Source organism: Sapajus apella, unplaced genomic scaffold, assembly GCF_009761245.1.
Source record: "Sapajus apella isolate SASKATOON/1434 unplaced genomic scaffold, GSC_monkey_1.0 scaffold124, whole genome shotgun sequence".
In the NCBI taxonomy this organism is placed as follows: Eukaryota; Metazoa; Chordata; class Mammalia; order Primates; family Cebidae; genus Sapajus; species Sapajus apella.
In genome coordinates this window covers 1,161,998-1,183,150 of record NW_022437064.1, presented here as the reverse complement: position 1 = coordinate 1,183,150, position 21,153 = coordinate 1,161,998, and the positions used below count along the sequence as shown (strand labels likewise).

Genomic DNA, 21,153 nt, shown 5'->3' with positions numbered 1-21,153 from the left:
TGGCTTCAGTTATGGCACAAAAAAAATTCCCTTAGGTTTCAACCACATCCATTCACATACTTGCCTAATGTCAGTTTATTAATTGACAGTGATTTCTAATTAAGTACAAGGCATGGTTTTCTAGCATAAATATTTCTTTATTTTTTTATTATACTTTAGGTGCTTACTATATCTGGCATTTCGAAGGCCTTCTCTGCATCAATTGAGATAATCATGTGGTTTTTGTCATTGGTTCCATTTATGTGATGGATTACATTTATGGATTTGCATATGTTGAACCAGCCTTGCATCCCCGGGATGAAGCCTACTTGATGATGATGGATAAAATTCTTGATGTGCTGTTGCAATCTGTTTGCCAGTATTTTATTGAAGATTTTTGCATTGATGTTCATCATGGATATTGGCCTGAAGTTTTCTGTTTTAGTTGAGTCTCTGCCTGGTTTTGGTATCAGGATGATGTTGGTCTCATAAAATGAGTTAGGGAGGATTCCCTCCTTTTATATTGTTTGATACAGTTTCAGAAGGAATGGAATCAGCTTCTCTTTGTACATCTGGGAGAATTCGGCTGTGAATCTGTCTAGACCTGGAATTTTTTTTTTTTTTTTTTTTTTTTGGTTGGTAGGCTATTGATTGCTGCCTCTACTTCAGCCCTTGTTGTTGGTCTATTAAAGATTGCAACTTCCTCCTGATTTAGTCTTGGTAGAGTACAAGTGTCTAAGAATTTGTCCATTTCTTCCAGGTTTACTGGTTTATGTGCATAGAGCTGTTTGTAGTAATTTCTGATGGTAGTTTGTATTTCTGTGGGATCAGTGGCGATATCCCCTTTATCATTTTTTATTGCATCTATTTGATTCTTCTCCCTTTTCTTTTCTATTAATCTGGCTAGTGGTCTATTTTGTAGATCTTTTCAAAAAACCAGCTCCTGGATTTATTGATTTTTTGAAGGGATTTTTGTGTCTCTATCTCCTTCAGTTCTGCTCTGATCTTAGTTATTTCTTGTCATCTGCTTGCTTTTGAATTTTTTTGATCTTCCTCCTCTAGCCCTTTCAATTTTGATGGATAGAGTCTCAATTTTAGATCTTTCTTTGTTTCTCATGTGGGCATTTATTGCTATAAATTTCCCTCTCAACACTGCTTTAAAAGTGTCCCAGAGATTCTGGTAAGTTGTGTCTTCATTCTGATTGGTTTCGAAGAACATCTTTATTTCTGCCTTCATTTTATTGTTTATCCAGTTGTCACTCAGAAGCAAGTTGTTCAGTTTCCAAGCGGTTGTGCGGGTTTGAATGTGTTTCTTGATCCTGAGTGCTAGTCTGATTGCACTGTGGTCTGATAGACTGTTATGATTTCTGCTTTTTTGCATTTGCTGAGGATTGATTTGCATCCAATGATGTAGTCAATTTTAGAGTAAGTGCAATGTGGTGCTGAGAAAAATGTATATTCTGTGGATTTGGGGTGGAGCATTCTGTATATGTCTATTAGGTCTGCTTGGTCCAGCTCTGCATTCAAGTCCTGGATATCCTTGTTAATTTTCTGTCTTGTTGATCTGTCTAATATTGACAGTGGAGTGTTGAAGTCTCCCACTGTTATTGTGTGGGAGCCTAAATCTCGTCTTAGGTCATTAAGAACTTGCTTTAGGTATCTGGGTGCTCCTGTGTTGGGTGTGTATACATTTAGGATAGTTAGCTCTTCCTGTTGGATTGATCCTTTTACCATTATGTAGTGTTCTTCTTTGTCTCTTTTGATCTTTGTTGATTTAAAGTCAATTTTGTCAAAGTCTAGGATTGCAACCCCTGCTTTTTTTTTGTTCTCCATTTGCTTGGTAAATCTTCTTTTATCCCTTTATTTTGAGTCTATGTGTGTGTATGTGAGATGGGTTTCCTGAATATAGCACACTGATGGGTCTTGACTTTTTATCCAGTTTGCCAGTCTGTCTTCTGACTGGGGCATTTAGGCTGTTTACATTCTATGTTAATATTGTTACATGTGAATTTAATCCTGCCATTTGTTACTGGCTGATTTTCTTTCCTGTTGATTCATTTTCTTCATTGTATTTTTGGTCTTTGCCAACTGGTTTGCTTTTGCAGTGACTGGTACTTGTTCCTTTCTGTGCTTATTGTTTCTTTCAGGAGCTCTTGTAGGGCAGGTCTGGTGGTGAGGAAATCTCTCAGTAATTGCTTGTCCGTAAAAGATTTTATTTCTCCTTCACTTATGAAGCTTAGTTTGGCTGGATATGAGATTCTGGGTTGAAAGTTCTTTTCTTTAAGGATGTTGAATATTGGCCCCCACTGTCTTCTGGCTTGTAATGTTTCTGCCAAGAGATCCACTGTGAGTCTGATTGGCTTCCCTCTGTGGGTGACCTGACCTTTCTCTCTGGCTGCCCTTAGCATTTTTTCCTTCATTTCAACTCTGGTGAATCTGACAATTATGTTGCTCTTCTTGAGGAATATCTTTGTGGAGTTCTCTGTATTTCTTGAATTTGAATGTTGGACTGCCTTGGTAGGCTTGGGAAGTTCTCCTGGATAATATCCTGTAGTGTGTTTTCCAGCTTGGATTCATTCTCCCCATCATATTCAGGTACACTGATCAAGCATAGATTAGGTCTTTTCACATAATGCCATATTTCTTGGAGGCTTTATTCATTGCTTTTCACTCTTTTTTCTCTTGTCTTGTCTTCTCCTTTTATTTCATTGAGTTGATCTTCAATCTCTGATATCCTTTCTTCTGCTTGATTGATTCAGCTATTAAAACTTGTGTTTGCTTCACATAGTTCTCATGCTGTGTTTTTCAATTCCATCAAGTCATTTATGTTCTTCTCTAAGCTGTTTATTGTAGTTAGCATTTCATCTTTTTTCAAGGTTTTTGGTATCTTTGCATTGAGTTACAATGTGTTCCTTTAGCTCAGAAAAGTTTGTTATTATCCACCTTCTAGAGCCTGTTTCTGTCAATTCATCACACTCCTTCTTGGTCATGTTGTGATCTCATGTTGTTGAGGAGTTGTGATTCCTTGAAGGAGAAGATGTGTTCTGGTCTTTGATGGTTTCATCTTTTTTGTTCTGTTTTTTTTTTTTTTTTTCCCCATTTCGTGGATTTACCTGGCTGTGGTGTCGGGGAGCTGCTTGATGAGGTTGCTTGTCTGCCTGTAGAGGCACTACTGGGTTTCTAGGGACTCCTTCAGGTTGCTAGGGAAGCTTCCTGTGTCTTTTTTGTTTACACTGGAGGTTTAGGCCCTCCTCTTCCCCTGACCTGGTGGTGCTGCTGGGTGGTCAAGAATGCAGTCCTGTTGCTACATAGGCTTCCTGTGTTTTCTGTTAAAACATGTAGCCCAGTCCCACCCCTCTAATGGTGGACTGTACCCTTCCTCCACTGGTCTGGATCATTTTGGGTTCAGCTCAGACTGTGGCACTGGCTGTGCCACCTGCTAGAGTCAGAGCTTCAGCCCTCTGGGGTTTGTTGGGGATGGTAGGGACCTGCCCGGCTGCACCAGGCCATCTCCCCCTTTAAGCTTCCTCTCTCTCCCATCATGGGGTAGGGGCCCACCCAGCTGCTCCCGCTTACAGCTCCCTCTCTCTCCGGGCAGAGCGAGGGGGCGATAGGTCAGTCCACAGGCTCTCCCAGTTGCCCTTTGGGCTTATGTGTCTGTTTAGGTCTGTGCACCAATCCTGGACACCATCCTGGATTATTATTCAACTCTGTGCTTGTAATTCCCAGCACCTGACTGGCAAAGATCCCCTGTTCTGTGTATTGCTGAGGCTTTGGGGGAAGTGCTATATCTGGACCAGAGTGCCAGAGGGGGAGCCTCCGACTTGCTGGTCAGATGCACTTTCTGGGTGAAGCAGCACCTCTCCCCACCTAGGTCTGCCCTGCGTGGGGGCATCAGATGGGCATATGCCCATCAGATCAGACCCATTGAAATGCACCTGGTATATCAGTTGGAGCCAGGAGATCTCTGGATTTCTGCATCTCTCTCACTGGGTGTTGTGGGCCAGAGTTGTATCTAATCGACCACCTTGGAGAGACCTAGCATAAATATTTCTAAAGAGCATTTTACTCTGGAGAAAACAATTACTCTCTGCATAGTCTTATTATACAAAATATCAATTGTACCTAGTATTTATGAAAGTTTTCATATCAACCTAGACTTTTTTTTTTTAATTTGGAGGTAAATTCTCTTGAGACATTATTGGGTTCAGGGTTTGGATTTTTTGTACAAATGTCCTATGGCTTCAGTTATGACATAGAAAAACAATTTCATTAGGTTTCAACCTCAGTACATACACATCTATCTACCTACTTGCCTAATGTCAGTTTATTAATTCACAGTGATTTTGAGCTCATAATGCCCAAGCTTGTGAATAATATATAGGAATTTTTGCCTAATTCCCAAAATCTTTGTAAACCATTGCTACTAATAAATTAGTAAAAGAAATTCCTTGAAATGATTTTGGGAGTCCTGTGGATTTTTAAAAATATATTTTTTGACCTACTGTATGAAATATATAGGTGAAGCTAATTGGAAACAAAGATTAGCTATATTAAACAATGATTTTAATATCAAAGCATACAAATATCCATCAAAATGTCAAGCGTCCTACTAAAACTATACAATTTTTCATATTAGAATTTGGCAGAGTCCATCAAAGGGAAAACATAAGTGAAATATAAAATGAGTTACTGCATCAGGCTCACTAAAAAATACTTAAAAGATTTTATTTTCAAAATTCCTTAAGAAATTAGGAACCGTTTTGTTTCTCTGGATAGCATTAGTGTTTTAAAGAAAAATTAATGAGTTCTATAGGGCTCTCTTTGGCCAAAGTGGGTGATAAACTTAATTGATGAAGTCGGTATGCAGGTGAAATACCTTTGCATATCAAAGCTACTATAAATTTTTAAATGCTTTCATATGGATGCTTCTAATTTTTGAAGGGACATTTCAAATGCAGAGCAAATGGCCTAATCATTTCAATCAACTGTTTTAAGAACAGAAATGTAAATCATTTGAATAATCCCGTGGAGTTCACATTAACAAAACATGTTCTATGTTAAATACAGTCAATCTCCATCCCTTTTCCTAGATGCTTCTGCAGAAATAGAACTGTCACTAGTATTAGCTTTCTCTGTGAGAACTAGTATGCACAACTGTAGACTCCATGTCTCTTTCAGAGATTATAAACAAAGACTAACAATTCTGGAGTTAAGAGGTTTCTCTCCTTTCTCAGTTAATTCTGCCTTCGAAATACATATAGTGAAACTGTTTTCAGAAAGACAAACAGAAGTATGCTTACTGGATTTCTTTTTTGTAAAGATGGAGAAAAAGCACTTTATAATATCATTGTCTTTCACTGTATTCACTGTATAATAGTAATTGTTGTAATTAAGAATATCTTTTAAACTGTAAAATATATAGAAATGTTCAAAAGGAAGAAAAGCTTACAATTTTCAAGAGACATAGTTGTGTTCAATTTTTATTCAGAACTTCTTTATTACACTTAAATTTAATGATTATTGCCTTCTTTGCATCTTAGAGTCATTTTAATAAGTTTTTTTATGTTTCACCAATTTATTGTTTATTATAAATGTACTATTTCCCTCATTATACTTTTAGTACTATGTGCCATTGAGCATTTGTTATCCAAGATCTATAAAATAATAAAGTATTTAAATAAAAACAGAAACTATTTCTTATTAGCACAGGCATCCAGTGCATATTTATTGAGATTAATGCATATTACTGAAAATTACATTCATGTTTTTCAGATCCAAGAAACTGACAGAAATAATGAGCAAGAAAATGATTATGAAGATGATATTGCCTCATTTTCCACATATATTCCTTGTAAGTTCTTCTATGTTTTATATACATGTGGCATGTTCATATATATGTATCACGTATATATAGCACATATGTATGTGATTTATGGAATATATAACTGAAAAAGTAAGACCGAAGAGATGTGGAAAGATATTTAATTAACTGACTTTTAACTTGTAATAGAGATACTACTACATCATATTGCTAATTTAAATACTTTTATAAGTTCAAGGTTTAATAATCAAATATTGATTTTTCCTACCCAGAGGGAATACACATATAACTTTGTTATGACTATTTGATAACTACGTTTTTTTAAGTTTTAAAAAAAAACACATAACCACATTCTTTGTAGACCTTAGTTTTCTGTTATGAAATGAGAATGTTGAACTAGAATACTCTCTAAGATCCTCCCTGGCTCTATGTCTGAAGAATAATCAGCATGTTCCTACATGTATATAAACATATACATATATAAACTCTACCCATTATGCCAGGTTTTATTGGCATACAGCTCAACATCTTCACCAGCATGTCTGATAGGAATCTCACACCCAACATTTTTGAAAATTCTGATTCCTGCCATTGCCAAAGCTCTCCACCTGACTTCCTCATCTTAGTAAGTGAAAACTCCTTCCCTCCTTTGTTCAAGTCAGTTCAAAATCCTTGAAAGTCATCCTTCACTTTTTTACTTTGTCTCCTACCCCATACACAATCTGCCATACAATACTGTTGACTCTACCTTCAAAATATTGCCAGCATTCAACCATTTCTCTCCTCTTTCATTGTTATTTATCCTAGTCAACAGTGTCATCAGCTCTCCCTCTGTTTACTGCAATAACACAGTAGATAAATGGAGGGCCATTGTCACCCCCTAAATTGCAAGCTTGGAAATAAATAGAATTTTTTCTATTGTTACAACTCAGGAGAAAGGATTGCGACTGGTATTTATTGGGTAGAGACACCAGGAATGCTGCGAAATAATGTATAGGACAGCCTCTCACAATAAGAAAGCCTTTAATAGCAACTTATACATTTGCTGTCTCTGATATTCTGTGCTCCATGAAAGTACTAAACACTTTCCTGCTTCAAATCCTCTAATACCTCCCCATTGTACTCATAATCTTTCTCAACCCCTAGAAGGCCCTAATCTTTGTGTTCCCATCTCCCACCACTCTCTTGTTCACACACCAATAATGTGCCTGCCTCAAGGCATTTGCACTTTCTCTTCCTTCTATATACCTTCTCCTTATATGCCCAAGGCTTGCTTCATTACTTCTTTTTTTGTATTATGACACCCTCCTCTACTGTTGCACTTTATTTCACTTTACCTGCTCCTTTTCTTCATTCACTGATCAACATTTAACATAATATATTATTTATCTGGTTGTTGTTTATTGCCTGTCTTCTCTTTCTAAAGCACATGCTCAAAGGCATTAGGACTTTTTATTCACTGTTTTGATTGTATCCCCCGCACCTGTAACAGAATACAGTCTATACCCAACAAACATTATTGACCACAAGTTTTTCAAATGATGGGGAACTGCAAATCAAATGAAGTTACATACAATTAAATGCCTTCACTAACATACTTTGGCAAAAATCAGTAAACTCATCAAATTATTGCAGGACATGAAAAATGCTAAATATTAAAGCAATGGATTAATGCACCAAACTTTAAAGGTATATATCTTATTTTAATTATAATAAAAGTGATTATAATTAAAATAATCATTGAAATGACCATATATTTATCATGCCTAATTTTCAGTAGAATTGACTGTAATAAGAAAACATTATTTCAATTCTTTATGAAGAAAAATTTCACTTTCACAGTTTGGAACTAAAACTCTCTTGTATATGAAACTGTGTATGACTCGGCTCAGGCCAGTCTCTTTCATGAGAGAGAGAATGAAGCACAGAACCCTAGCTCAGCAGATTTCCAGTGGTATTATCATTACTACGAAGCATGCTAAAACATACTAACTCATTAAATTTGACTTTCCAGGGCTGGAAACCAATTTTGGGCATATTTGATGACAAGTACTATACAGATTCTGTTGCTTATTCAGTATTAAGAAACACTGAATATATAAACAGAAGTGTGGCTAAGAGTAATTTCCTATAGCAGGAATGTAATTCTGAGTTGATGACTGATTTGTCCATACAGAAATAATAAAGTCCCTTTGCTAGCCTGAGCAATAATTTTTTTCCATCCAGTCCATCAACATTTCTAGAAGCTACTTAATTTCAGGCTCAGTGTTTAGTATTAAGGGTAGAAAGATGAATGAGATCTGTGCAGACAGTATACAAAAACAAAAGGCCAGCTACTCTCTCCAGGCTGGTAATTAAGAATATTGGTTTACTTCTAAGCACTGGAAACTGTATGTTTCTTTATCACATGAAAGAATAGAAAAAGAAAAAAAGAAAATTCCATATAGTAATATGAGCTACCATCAGGGGTATGATTTTTCTACATGACTAATTTTTCTCCTATGGAGAAAAATTTCTGCAGTGTAATTCTTCGTTTTAAAAAAGTCTTTCTTCTCTACATTCTGCTGTTTGTCATTTTAAGTTATATTTTAGCTTAGCAACATTGTAATAAAGCAATTTCTTGCCTTGACAAGGACAACAGTTCACTTATTCACAGGTCTGTTATAGAGGTTCCAAAGTCTGTTTTAAATTTCTTTGAATACTTTCTTTAGAGAATACTTTTATAAAAAAATTTTAATGAAAGTTTTTTTCTAAAGATTTAAAGTCATTGCATTATAATTTCTTTTTTTCTGTTTTCTTCCCGAGTGTTTAAAGAGCATTTACTGGATATGATGTAAAAACAAATAATTACATGGTTCTTAAAGTAGAGGTGATTCGGATTATCTGGTTAAATGGTAGAATGCATTTGTAGGTGAAGGAATTGAGCCTCAGAAAGATTTACCTACTGTTGGTTATTTAGATGCCTTCCCCACCAAAAAAAAAAATAATAATAAATATATATATATATATATATATATAAACTTTTCCCCAGTAATAGTTTCAAAGTTAGTTAGTATAGTATCTATAAATGATTTATTACAAGGAATTACAAAATTATTATAGTTATCTATAAAGATACTATAATTTTATAGTCTCTTTATAAAATTATCTATATATATTAAAATAACTAAATAAGAGTCATAGATTCATTTGTATTCATTATTTACAAGCAAGTAAAGTTTGTGTCTTTTCTTTTGTACCTTTTCCATCATTTATTATTTTGTTGGGTCAGTTATATTGTTTTCTAATAAAAATGCAATGATGATATCAAATATATGAATCTGTTCAACTCTAAAGAATCAGAATAGCATTATCTGCATGAGTGTGTCATAAACACAGGTAGCAAGACATAATGGAGCTTTGACTGTTCATTTGGTAAGTACTTTAAAAGCCCAGAAATAAATGACTGCTCACTAAAAGTTATATATTTGACATCTTTTCATTATATCAGGTCATAAAAGTTTTATTAGCATTACTACTATTTCTGTACAAATTTACAAAATATGAAATGCCTCCAGATGGTGTATTTAAATGATATTGTGCAATCTTCATCATAAACAGCAACACAGAACCCAGGATTTCATCACGACAGCAGGAACACATGCAGGCAAAGTGCAGATGAAGCTGAGGCAAATAAAATGGAAGGGGAAGGAAAAGAGAATGGGTCAGGCACGGAGGCCAAGCACAGCCCAGCAGAGGTTGGCAGTGAGAGTTCCGAGGACCAGTATGATGACTTGTATGTGTTCATTCCTGGTGCTGACCCAGAAAATAATTCACAAGAGCCACTCATGAGCAGCAGACCTCCTCTCCCTCCACCGCGACCTGTAGCTACTGCCTCCCAACTGGAAAGACCTCACTTCACCTTACCAGGTAAGTTTAAGGTTAGAAAAAAACAAAACAAAAACCAACCTTTGACAGGCTTACATAGGAAATAGTGCAGTGGCAAATCTATACAGAGCAGATCAGCTTTTGAAACCAAGAGCAACTTTCCTTTTATTTTTTAAAAACTAAGGCCTTGGAAATGAGGCAAGAGATACCTACCTCTACTTCATTCTTTTCTTCCTTTCTCCCTCCCTCACTTCCTTCCTTTTTTTCTCCCTTCTCTCACTTTTTCTCTTTCTTTTTTCCTTGTCTCCTTACAAAGCCTTAAGAAAATAAAACTTAGAAGGAGTCTGTAGTTCTTCACATAAATGAACCTCAGGCATTCTGTGGAAAAGGAAATACAATAGTGCTTTTAAAACATACTCTTAGTCTTCAGAAAAAAGTGAAATGCTAATGATTGACAATTTTCAGATGCACTTGGGCACTTCATGAACTACAGCACATGATTGCTGTAGGAGAGTTAAGTACTAAAGGGTTTGTCGCACACTACACTGAGACCAAAGTGTGAAAGCACTTTATACACTATCCAAGTGGGAGAAGTCAACATAGCTGTCACTGGCATTTGTTCCCAGATGCAGGAATTGGGGTGCGGAAGGTGGCAGTGGGGACTCTGTCCTTGCAGAGGGTATGAAGAGGAGCTTCCACCTTAGGTTTATCTGCCTGGAGTGTTCAACACCCTGAAAAATTTTCAGCTTAAGGTTCACTCTTACAGTACAAATTATCATCTACTTTTTGATTATTATTTCATATGTACTTTCCAAATTTATATTTATTTTCCATATAAAACATTCTTAAGAAGATAATTTAGTTTAAAAAAAACTCCTTATCAAAACCCCATTTTCACTATAATTTAGTTGTTGGGTCACAGAAGGCTATAAAGTAGAAAAACATGAACTTGTTTCAAAAATTAAATTTTTAAGCAATGAAATTTAGCATTTGGGCCAGGCACAGTGGCTCATACCTGTAATCCCAGCACTCTGGGAGGCCAAGGCAGGCAGATCACCTGAGGTCAAGAGTTCAAGACAAGCCTGGCCAACATGGTAAAACCCCAACTCTACTAAAAATACAAAAATTAGCTGGGTGTGGTGGCATGCACCTGTAATCCCAGCTACTCGGGAAGCTGAAGCAGGAGAATTGCTTGAGCCTGGGAGGCAGAGGTTGCGGTGAACCAAGATCACCCCAGTACACTGCAGCCTATGCAACAAGAGCGAGACTCCATGTCAAAAAAAAAAAAAAAAAAAGGAATTCAGCATTTGTGCCCTTGAAGGCTCTCTGTGAAGACCCAAGTTTACCATAATAAGGCTTATTAAGGTTATGCACTGTATTTAGAGACAGAAAGTACTGCTTAATGGAAAGCTCTGAAGCCTAATGGATATTTCTCTGATTCATTCATTCACTCAACAGATATTTATTACCTACTATATTTTAAGCTCTTGTGGATCCTTAATATTTATCCATGGAGTAGATGTATTAATATTTAGAGGGGAGGGGAGAAAACATCTTAAGTTAGTTATACTCACTACAACATTCTGGGATTTTTTTCTCATTTTTTCAGATATGAATAATTTGTTATAACAAAATTAATTGTTAAGAAGACAAAACTGTCTTGTGTCAGATTAATTATCCTAAAAGTGCTGGCCTGGCACAGTAGCTCACGCCTGGAATCCCAGCACTTTGGGAGGTCAGGAAAGGTGAACCACGAGGTCAGGAAAGGTGAACCACGAGGTCAGGCATTCAAGACCAGCCTGACCAACATGGTGAAACTAAAAATACAAAAAATAGTAAAAATACAAAATTAGCCGGGCATGGTGGTGGGTGCCTGTAATCCCAGCTACTCAAGAGGCTGAGGCAGGAGAATCGCTTGAACAAAGAAGGGGGAGGCTGCAGTGAGCCAAGATTACGCCACTGCACTTGAGCCTGGGCGACAGAGCAACGCTCTGTCTCAAAAAAAAAAAAAAAAAAAAAAAAAAAAAGTGATAATATTAAGTCATATTTTTCCTAATGTAAAATTTTGTATATATGTTGGTTAGCAGGTCTAAAACGACTCTACCCAAGATCTTCATGAGATATCTGAAATGAGAAATGTAATCTTGGCTAATATATCTCCTGAAAACTAGCAAATATAAAAAGCAAAATAAAACAAAAACTCATCTAATTTAAAAACTCTTTTTACATTTTATATGCAGTGTTACTTTGATCTTATCTTTTCATAACACTGATATTAGAAGTGGATAACAAAATGCCAGTATTTTTTCTTAAAATGGTTTTATTGGTCTTTAAATGCAAGGCTGTAAGCTATCAGTTATTTTTTTGCCAGAGACTTTTTATGTCTTTGACTTTGGCTAGTGATACTGTCAGGAATTGTTCTTCAGGAGTAGCTTCCATCTGCCCTCAAGTTACTGAAGGGGGAAAAAAAGAGCCATCTCATCAATGCTGTAGGCATCACATTCCTCATAATGGATTTATGGACATCTTCATCAGAGAAATTAATAACATATAATACTATAGGGCACTTTATAAAGAACCTACTGTTTCTTTTTAACATCCCAAGAATCCTGAAAAGTAATTATCAGATCCCTCCTTGACTCAGTCCCAAGAAGCCTGTAATTAGAAAATGTAAGTTACTTACTTCTATTAACAGATCTCCAAGGCTCTTAGGATTTTTCTCTTTTTTTATATACTTTTGCCCCAATTACTTCAAAAGTTGGAATTATAGAAGTGATTTGTTTTCATCGTTCTTCATTGATATGCCACCTGAATTGAGAAAGCTCTGGTTCCACTCTTAAAAGTATAATCTGATACTCTGGAAAATAAAAAGTAAAATGTATTATTTCTAGTGCAAGCCCAACTTTAGAAATAGTTGGGAGGAGAGGTGGGTGGGGAAACAAAGAGAGTTAACAGCTCAGGAAATCAGTTCACAAAGGTAAGATGGTTGACACATTCTGCTAAAAATGAAACACTGAAAAAGTGGTTCCCACACATTAATCTGGCTTCACCTGTGTTGCTGTCAGTGAAACAGAAGTCATAAAGTCAAAATCTTAAAACCATGTTATTCATAGGATAAAAGGCAAGTCGTGGTGAATTGAAAGTTAGTGCTAGGCACATAGGTAATTAATATTTCTTAGGTTAAACCAAATGAAACCATAAGAGTTAAGACGCTGTTGGGAGATTAGTCTCTCCTCATAAACCTACCCAAGACAACTGCTGACTCTTTCTATAATAATATCCTTTAATTCTGCTTTGCTACTTCTCTTTCTCCTTTTAAGCTTCTCCACTGAAATCTTTATAAGTAAACTAATTTGGGAAGTATCAGATTCTCACCAAATGAAGGGCAAATTGAAAAAGAATGAAAATGAAAGAAAAAGCCCTCTCATTGGCCTGGTAGGGAGACATTAAAATTCTTTTCAATTTACTTGTTAATCAAAGCATGTATCTTTCTCTTATTAATAACTGCTACAAAAATATTTTAACATATTCTTATAAGTTATTACTGAATGTAAAAACCATCAAAGACTCTGAAACCTATAATTGTATTCTTTTCACGTGAATTAATTCTCAAATCACTGATCATCTATGCTGTCTTTTAAGTCATGAACTCTACTGTCAGTGTCATTCATCCACGTTTTTTAATTTTTTTTTTTTTTTTTTTAGGTTTTTTTTGTTTTTTTTTTTGGTGACACACGATCTCACTCTGTTGCCAGGCTGGAGTGCGATGGCGTGCTTATAGCTCACTGCAACCTCAAACTCTTGGCCTAAAGCAATCCTCTCTCCTCATTTTCTGGAGTAGCTGGGAGTACAGGTGCACACCACCTCGCCTGGCTAATTCTTTCATTTTTGTAGACACTCGGTCTCACCAGGCTGCTCTCAAATTCCTGGCCTCCAGCTGTCCTCTTACTTCAGCCTCCCTAAGTATTTGGATTAGGCACAAAAGCCACCACACCTGGCCAGTGTCCTTTATCTATGAATAAGGTTCAAGTTGGCTGGTAGAAAGCAAGAGCTGCATTTTTGAAGGTCAGTTTGTCATATTCAAAAACCGACAGCTATGAAACCAACTAATGGTGCCTTTAGCTATTACTCCCTGTCATTTTCACAGAAATTAAATTTTAGGTGAAATATCCAGTGCAAGCAATATGAAACATGAAACAATTTCAAGTGAAAAGAAATACATATAAGAATATTATGCTTGAAAAACACAAGCTTTCAAAGTCTGTGGAGTTTGAGACTTAAGATTTGTAACTCAATTTCCTGATATGAAATCATTCTTTACATATGAAAGTATATATAATATGTATTTTATATATATATAATATATGAAAGTATATATAATATGTATTATATATATATAATACATAAAGGTATATATAACATATATTTTATATTTTATAGATGAAGTAATATATAAAAATATTTATATTGGCTGTGCACAGTGGCTCATACCTCTAATCCCAGCACTTTGGGAGGCGGAGGCAGGTAGATCACAAGGTGTGGAGTTCAAGACCAGACTGGCCAACATGGTGAAACGCTGTCTCTACTAAAAAATATAAAAATTAGCTGGACATGGTGGCTCGTGCCAGTAATCCCAGCTACTTGGGAGGCTAAGGTAGGAGAATTGCTTGAACCAGAACCCGGGAAGTGGAGGTTGCAGTGAGCCAAGCTCACACCACTGCACTCCAGCCTGAGCCACAGAGAAAGACTCCATCCAAAAAAAAAAAAAAATTATATTATGTATATATACAGACACACACACACAAAATAATATGGAAAATATTTAAATGTTTTTTAAAAATCCATGTCTTAAGCAAAGTGTTTTTCTTAATAAAATTTAAATTACTGCAGGATGATTTATTAGTAAGTTACACAGCTCACTTTTCTTTCTGCATTTATGGGGTAATATATAAATTGTTATTCTGGAGCCAGAAGCTCCTCTCTAATATTATTCCCTATGGCACTTGACTAAGCCACCTTGGGAAGCTCAAAAAAGTGACAGATGGACACCGATAAAATTGCATATAACAGAAAGAGTAAACACAATGTAAATATTTCATAAACAGGGACAATGGTGGAAGGCCAAATGGAAAGAAGTCAGAACTGGGGTGATCCTGGTGTTAGACAAGAAACAGGAGATGAACTCAAAGGGCAGAAAGAGAAGAAAGAAGATGAAAAGGATCAGGAGGAGGAGGAAGACCCATACACTTTTGCTGAGATTGATGACAGTGAATATGACATGATTTTGGCCAGTTTGAGTATAAAGAAAAAAACTGGGAGTCGGTCTTTCATTATAAACAGGCCGCCTGCCCCCACACCCCGACCTACAAATATACCTCCGAAAGAGGAAACCACACCTTACATAGCTCAAGGTAATGTTTTATCATTGCTGTGTGTTTACTTGTTAATTTTGTATGTCCAAAATTTTGAGTATGGAAGGAGGGAATATGGTGCTGCAATTAGTGCTCTAAAATTCCAAAGATTAAACATTTTTTTTCAAGTCACAGGTAAGCTATACAGGCTTATTTTTTAATTTAGAAACATAATGAGTAAAGAAAATAAGAATATTGGATAGTTCAGGTTTCTAATTCCTCATTAGGAAGGATAATGACAAGTCATTCATGGAATATGAAACCATAGCATACATGTCGAAATTCTCCTTGATACTTCCTTCCTAATTCTATAAGAGGGAAGCTCAACTCCTGTAAATAATATGCAACACAAGAACATTTAAATATATACCATAGATCCACCTAAGAGAAACATAATTATTCATATATACTTAATATTTTCAATAGAAACTATTCTGTTCCTTAAGGTGCCTGTATATATTGAGAGATTCATATAAGAAAATTTAGCAAGCATATATAAAGTATTTACCATATAAAGCACACTTATTTAATGGTGATGTACTCCTGATAATGTTCAAGAAACTATAACAAATTAGGAAACTATGACAAATTAATGAACTGCTTCTGCTGAAATCAAATATGAATTGGAACAGTTGTCTAGATTATAAAGGCAGGGAATGAGCTTTTTTTTAGAAATTCTCAGGTTGTCTCTCATAGTTAAAATCTCTAGGATATTACCGTCTCCTTGACAAAGTTGATAAATACCAGTAAATAGTTTGAAAAGAGAAAATATATATAGCTCGATACAAAACATTAGTTATATTCTAGAAATTTTTGAAGAGATACCTCATCCGCTATACCCCAATGCTTAGGGAATTTCTCAGGACAAGTATGGAATCCCATGTTGTGTTGCTCTACCTTTTGGCCTTTATCTTCCTGTCCTTCTATTGGTGGTCATATTCTTGTTTTTCAAGATCTCTGTCACATTCTCTGTTGTTCTTTTCTTTTTTACGCTGTAGGGGTGCAGAGAGATATAATTCAGTATCTTTGTTACTGATTTTGTTTTGATTTGTTTTTAAATTTCTTTTGTTCTTATTTTTATTTTCCTTCTGCTCTCATATTGTCTCTGTTGTCTTGTTTGTTTTGCCTGTAACATTGGATACTTCCATCAAATATGGCTATTCTTAGCTATGCTTTCATGTTTAGGAATAATGCACTGGCCAAGCACAGTGGCTCACATCTGTATTCCCAGCACATTGGGAGGCCAAGGCTAGTGGATCACCTCAGGTGAGGAGTTTGAGACCAGGCCGGCCGACGTGGTGAAACCCTGACTCGACTAAAAATACAAAAACATTAGCCGGGCGTGATGGCAGTCGCCTGTAGTCCCAGCTACTCCAGAGGCTGAGGCAGAAGAATGGCTTGAACCCAGGAGGTTGCAGTGAGCCAAAATCATACCACTGCACTCCAGCCTGGGCGATAGAGCACGACTCAGTCTCAAAAAAAAAAAAAAAAAAAAAAAAAGAATGAAGCACTAATGCTTCAATGGAAACTCTACTTGTTAACCTGTGGACAGCACTGTAGGGTAATTAGGAGTTAGACAATTTTTTCATTGAATGGCCCCAAAATATTATTTATGTAACTCTATTCTCCTATTCTTTTCACTTTTTCTAGAACAGTCGTCAACTAACTATAGTCTGCACTTACATACCCAATTGCCAGCACATTGAGATTAGAATGCTGGAAGAAGACTGGGAAATTTCACCATTCAGAACGCACAACTTTAACTTGTTCTCCCTGTTTTCAGTCTAGTGTGTAATTGCTGCCACCCAGTGTGCCTTGTGTCCCATGTCCAGAACTAATTCTGTTCAATTTCTCTAATGAAGAAAGCGACCATCATTGATGAGTGCTTCATTTCACAGGACTGGAGAAAGAACTTGGGCTATGACTGCTTTAGACTTTCAACCCATCCCTAAGTTAAAAAAGTACATTTGGATGGTTTTCCTTCTCATTGATTTATTTAGTAGTTACATAAACATCAACTGAGTGCCAATGATAAAACCTGTGTCCCAATTATGTAAATTCTCAACATGCAATATTATAATTTGTCCTGTAGGCATACGTACACATAGAAACATTGAAGAATCCTAAAGATTGAGTTTCTAATAAATTTTAAAGTTTACTAATCTCACCCATCCCAAGCATGGCACCCTTCAATATTTATATGACATCTTTCTAATTCAATGATACAATATAATTTACTCTCATTATATTTGTATTTCATAGAGATGAAACTAGTGTTATAATTTTTTTGCAATTATGAATATAAAATGGGTATGGTTATTTACCCTGTATCCCAAAAAAGTATTCAAAAGCTGGACTGTAAATAAGGTCACTGAAAACCTCTTCCATTTTTTATTTCATTTTCTCTTTCACTGGGATATATTTGCCTGCCTTTTTCTTTTATACAATTGATTGTTGATCATTCTGTTCCCACATAGGAAGAGATTGCCTCATCAGCTAATTCATTCTTGATGTTCTTTGCATTTCACAGGATAAGAATCTTTCCTCACATCTTTCCTTTTTTATCCCCTAGCTCAGGCAGATCTATTAAGTCGAATTGCCACCATTTCCCAGAAAACAATCCACTCAATTAGAAGATTAATTTCTGGCCTGCTAGAGCCCAAAGGTGATATCAGTATATTAGTATATTCAGGGTGTGTTAACGTAGGCAGAATTGAAGAATATGGAATAGGAGATGGGGGAAAACACAGGAATGCACAATCCCAGCTTACTATTTCAGAAGCTCAAGAAGTAATGGCAAAGGGACTAGGCAAAGGAAAACCATACTAACTTTGCAGAAAGATTTGTATTCAAATTTAGCTGATATAACCTAAGTAGGCAACTTCACATATCTGAGACTGAATTTCCTCACTGTAAGTTTGGGATAAAAATGATATGTATTTTGAAGATTGTTAATCTCTAAATGAGATAAAATTAGAAAAAAACCCAGCACAATACTTGATATGTAGTATATGCTCAATGAATTAAAACAATCCTACTTTTTCTTTTCTCAGTTTAGTGTCTGTATATTTCCTGGGTTCTGGTGGAGTCAGAAGTTAGGAAAAATAATAGTGCTGGAGTGTGTGAGGGAAGAAAGACCCCATACTCTAATAGGGCAAGTTGGCTTAGTCATATTCTTACAATAATTATTATTAGGCAGCTTTCATAATAATTACTAGTTCACACAATAACGCTGCATAATTGGCATTAATGGCCTCATTCTAAAGATAAAGAAACTTATGCTTAGTGAGTTTCAGCCTCTTGCTCAATGTGATAAAACCAGGAAGAGGAAGAGGTAGGATTTGGAGATCCCATGCCTGAGCATATGGCACCACAAATTTCCATCACTGATATATTTATTTCTGGATTTGTTAATATTTATTTCTTCCTTTTAACCTATAAGATCCATGAAGGAAGAGACAAAACTAATGTTTTTCCCCATTGTATCTCTGGTGCCAAGGTCAGTGCTGAATTCACAGTAGAAACCGTGCATATTTGGTGCATATTAACTGAATAAAATGATAGAAGTGACAAGATCCACATCAATGTGGCTAAAACAGAAGGCTTCATTAACACACTGGAAGGTAATCAGAAGAGTATATCAGTCTACTAATTCCTAAGTCTCTCCTGCTTTAAACCATCTTATGTCCAAAATAGTGCTAATTTGAAGGAAAGAGCCCACACAGAATTGGACAAAGCTCTAGGTTATTCATATATTGCTAAGCACTCAAACTGCTTTCACAAAGTTTAAAACATGTGAGAGAGAAGCTCTATATCCACCACCATCATCATCATCCCTCTACCCCAGAGATGTAACTTATTAATGCAAAACTGAACCCATGATGTTTCATTTTATCAAGAGATATGTTTATGATTTTTTATTCCATTGCTGTTGTACTAAAACCTGATCTTAGGTTAACATCCACAACAAGAATAACTCATTTTTCTTAAGTAAAATTTTTTAAAGTTTGCCTGTTTTCAGATATATTTTTTTCTACTTTTTTCTCCCTGTAATATTGAAGAGGATCAGGTTCATTAAGCTTGAAGAATATAGAGGAATTAACACAGATTTATAGTCTTCAGTGGCAGAATTCTTGATTTATGATAAATCAGGGAAAGCAAATGAGCACTTGGCATGGCATAGATAGATTGGTAGTAAAACTATGTCCATAAATCATGCAAAGAGATGAATGCCTATTGGGTAAAATATTTCAGCATCAATGGGCAATTTTCTATTTTCCTCTCACACAACTAATAGAACAAAGATCCTTCTTCAGAATCCACATGACTGATTTCGGGTAGAATATAATTTCCCTTTCAATTTCCAATTGCTACTGAGTTGCCCTTGGCATTTTGCAGTGCAGCAAAGTTGTATATGACCTTTTTGAGAGCTACTCAGCTACAGGGACCCCAAAATGTCAAGTGCAACTCAGCTGCTCTCAGAAATTTTCCACTTGCAATTCACTTGTACTTGAAATTGATCACATACAATGCAATTGAAATGCAAAAAGAGAAAAAAGACCTTGTAGAAACTCTCAGGAAAAATTATTCGTATCATTGTAAATGTGACAGGGTATAATGGTCTCTGTCTTCATTAGTAAATATGGTCAAGTGGATTGAAGTAGGTCTTAGATCGAGTGCCTTGCATCTTACTCCCTGGCTAGGTGACCTTGTCCAAACCATTTAGCTTGAGGACATAGCATGTATATCACAGGTGCTCTCAGAATAGTGGCATATTTATCATTCTTTGTAAGCCTCATGTTCCTGTTTTTCTCCTCTGACTCTCTGCCTCATTCTTTTCCATGATAGAGTGCTGGTGTAACTCTGTAAAGGAGAAATTGTTCTGACCTGTGTTCATACTGTCCATTGAAGAAGAGCAAGTCAGCTTCTGTAACCCAGGTGTTCTTGTTTGCTCTTTCTGTCATTTTCAGAGGAGAACATCATGATCCCCTGGCTCCTTCACAGAAATACTGAATGAAACCTGAGAAGGGCTTTGCAGACCATCTATTAGCATGTTGACCTAATGATGAGGAACTTTTCCAGCCTCATCTTCCAAGAATTCAATGCCTTTATATTAGTGAAGTGGAAAGGAGGCAGTAATCGGCTGTGGTGTGAACTGACATTAAGGGATTTTCATTGTACAAGACAATGAATGCAAATATTATCAAGCATTTAGATTTTCATTCAACAGCCAGATGAATTCTGGTCGTTTTCCACTTATGATGTTACTAAACTATTTGTTAAATGCATCTGTAGGAAGAAATTTAATTAACCTATAAAAGTAGTTCTTAAGTGGCAGTGATTTGCCTCTCAAAAGAGATTTGGCAGTGTCTGGAGACATTTTGATTGTCAGAACTAAGAACTGTATTAGTGGCATCTACTAGGCAGAGACCAAGACTGCTGCTAAACATCCTACAATGCACCAGACAGCCCCATAACAAAGAATTATCCAGTCTCAAGTGTCAACAGTACCACTGTTAAGAAACTCTTACCTGAATTATTTCCATTGTTAAGCCTGAGTAAACAAATACTTTAGAAAATGATTGTTTAAAGATGAAATTACAGATCCATCAAACAGCCATATCAAACAGCTATCCACACCTACTATCTTTTGAGTCACTTTAGATTTCTTGAATTCACTATATTTTCTACCAGGACTTATGTGATTTTTTATAAACTAAATAAGTAGCTATTCAGGAAAAATAAAATGCTTCCTGACGTTAGAAAATTGGAAAAAGTCTTCCCTAACAGACCAGCAGCACTGGGTAGTGAAATTCATGAGGATTATGAAGCCAGATGGAACTGAATTTGACTAAGACTGACATAGTTGTGTAACTTTGTGCAAATTATGTAAACTTGCTTCACTTGTTTATGGTTTTGGTTTTAAAGAAATGTTAATACCTACTTCACTGGGTTTTCATGAGAACTAAAACTATGTATGTACAGTGGTCTGCACAGGGTCGCATGTAGGAAATGGTAGTTGCTGTGATGGAAGGTATTCTGTAGGCACACAGGTGAAGGTAGACCTGGCAT

At 36.0% G+C, this 21,153-nt stretch overlaps 1 protein-coding gene across 4 annotated transcripts in view; it reads left to right on the top strand.

The window, feature by feature from the left end:
• Positions 1 to 21,153, top strand: part of BANK1 (B cell scaffold protein with ankyrin repeats 1) — a 307,020-nt gene that overhangs the window by 244,186 nt on the left and 41,681 nt on the right. For all 4 annotated transcript variants that reach the window (XM_032261513.1, XM_032261511.1, XM_032261514.1 and 1 more), the window contains 3 exons: positions 5,755 to 5,833; positions 9,404 to 9,712; positions 14,776 to 15,081. In XM_032261513.1, coding sequence (XP_032117404.1) covers positions 5,755 to 5,833; positions 9,404 to 9,712; positions 14,776 to 15,081 — 694 coding nt within the window. The remainder of the gene's footprint in view (positions 1 to 5,754; positions 5,834 to 9,403; positions 9,713 to 14,775; positions 15,082 to 21,153) is intronic.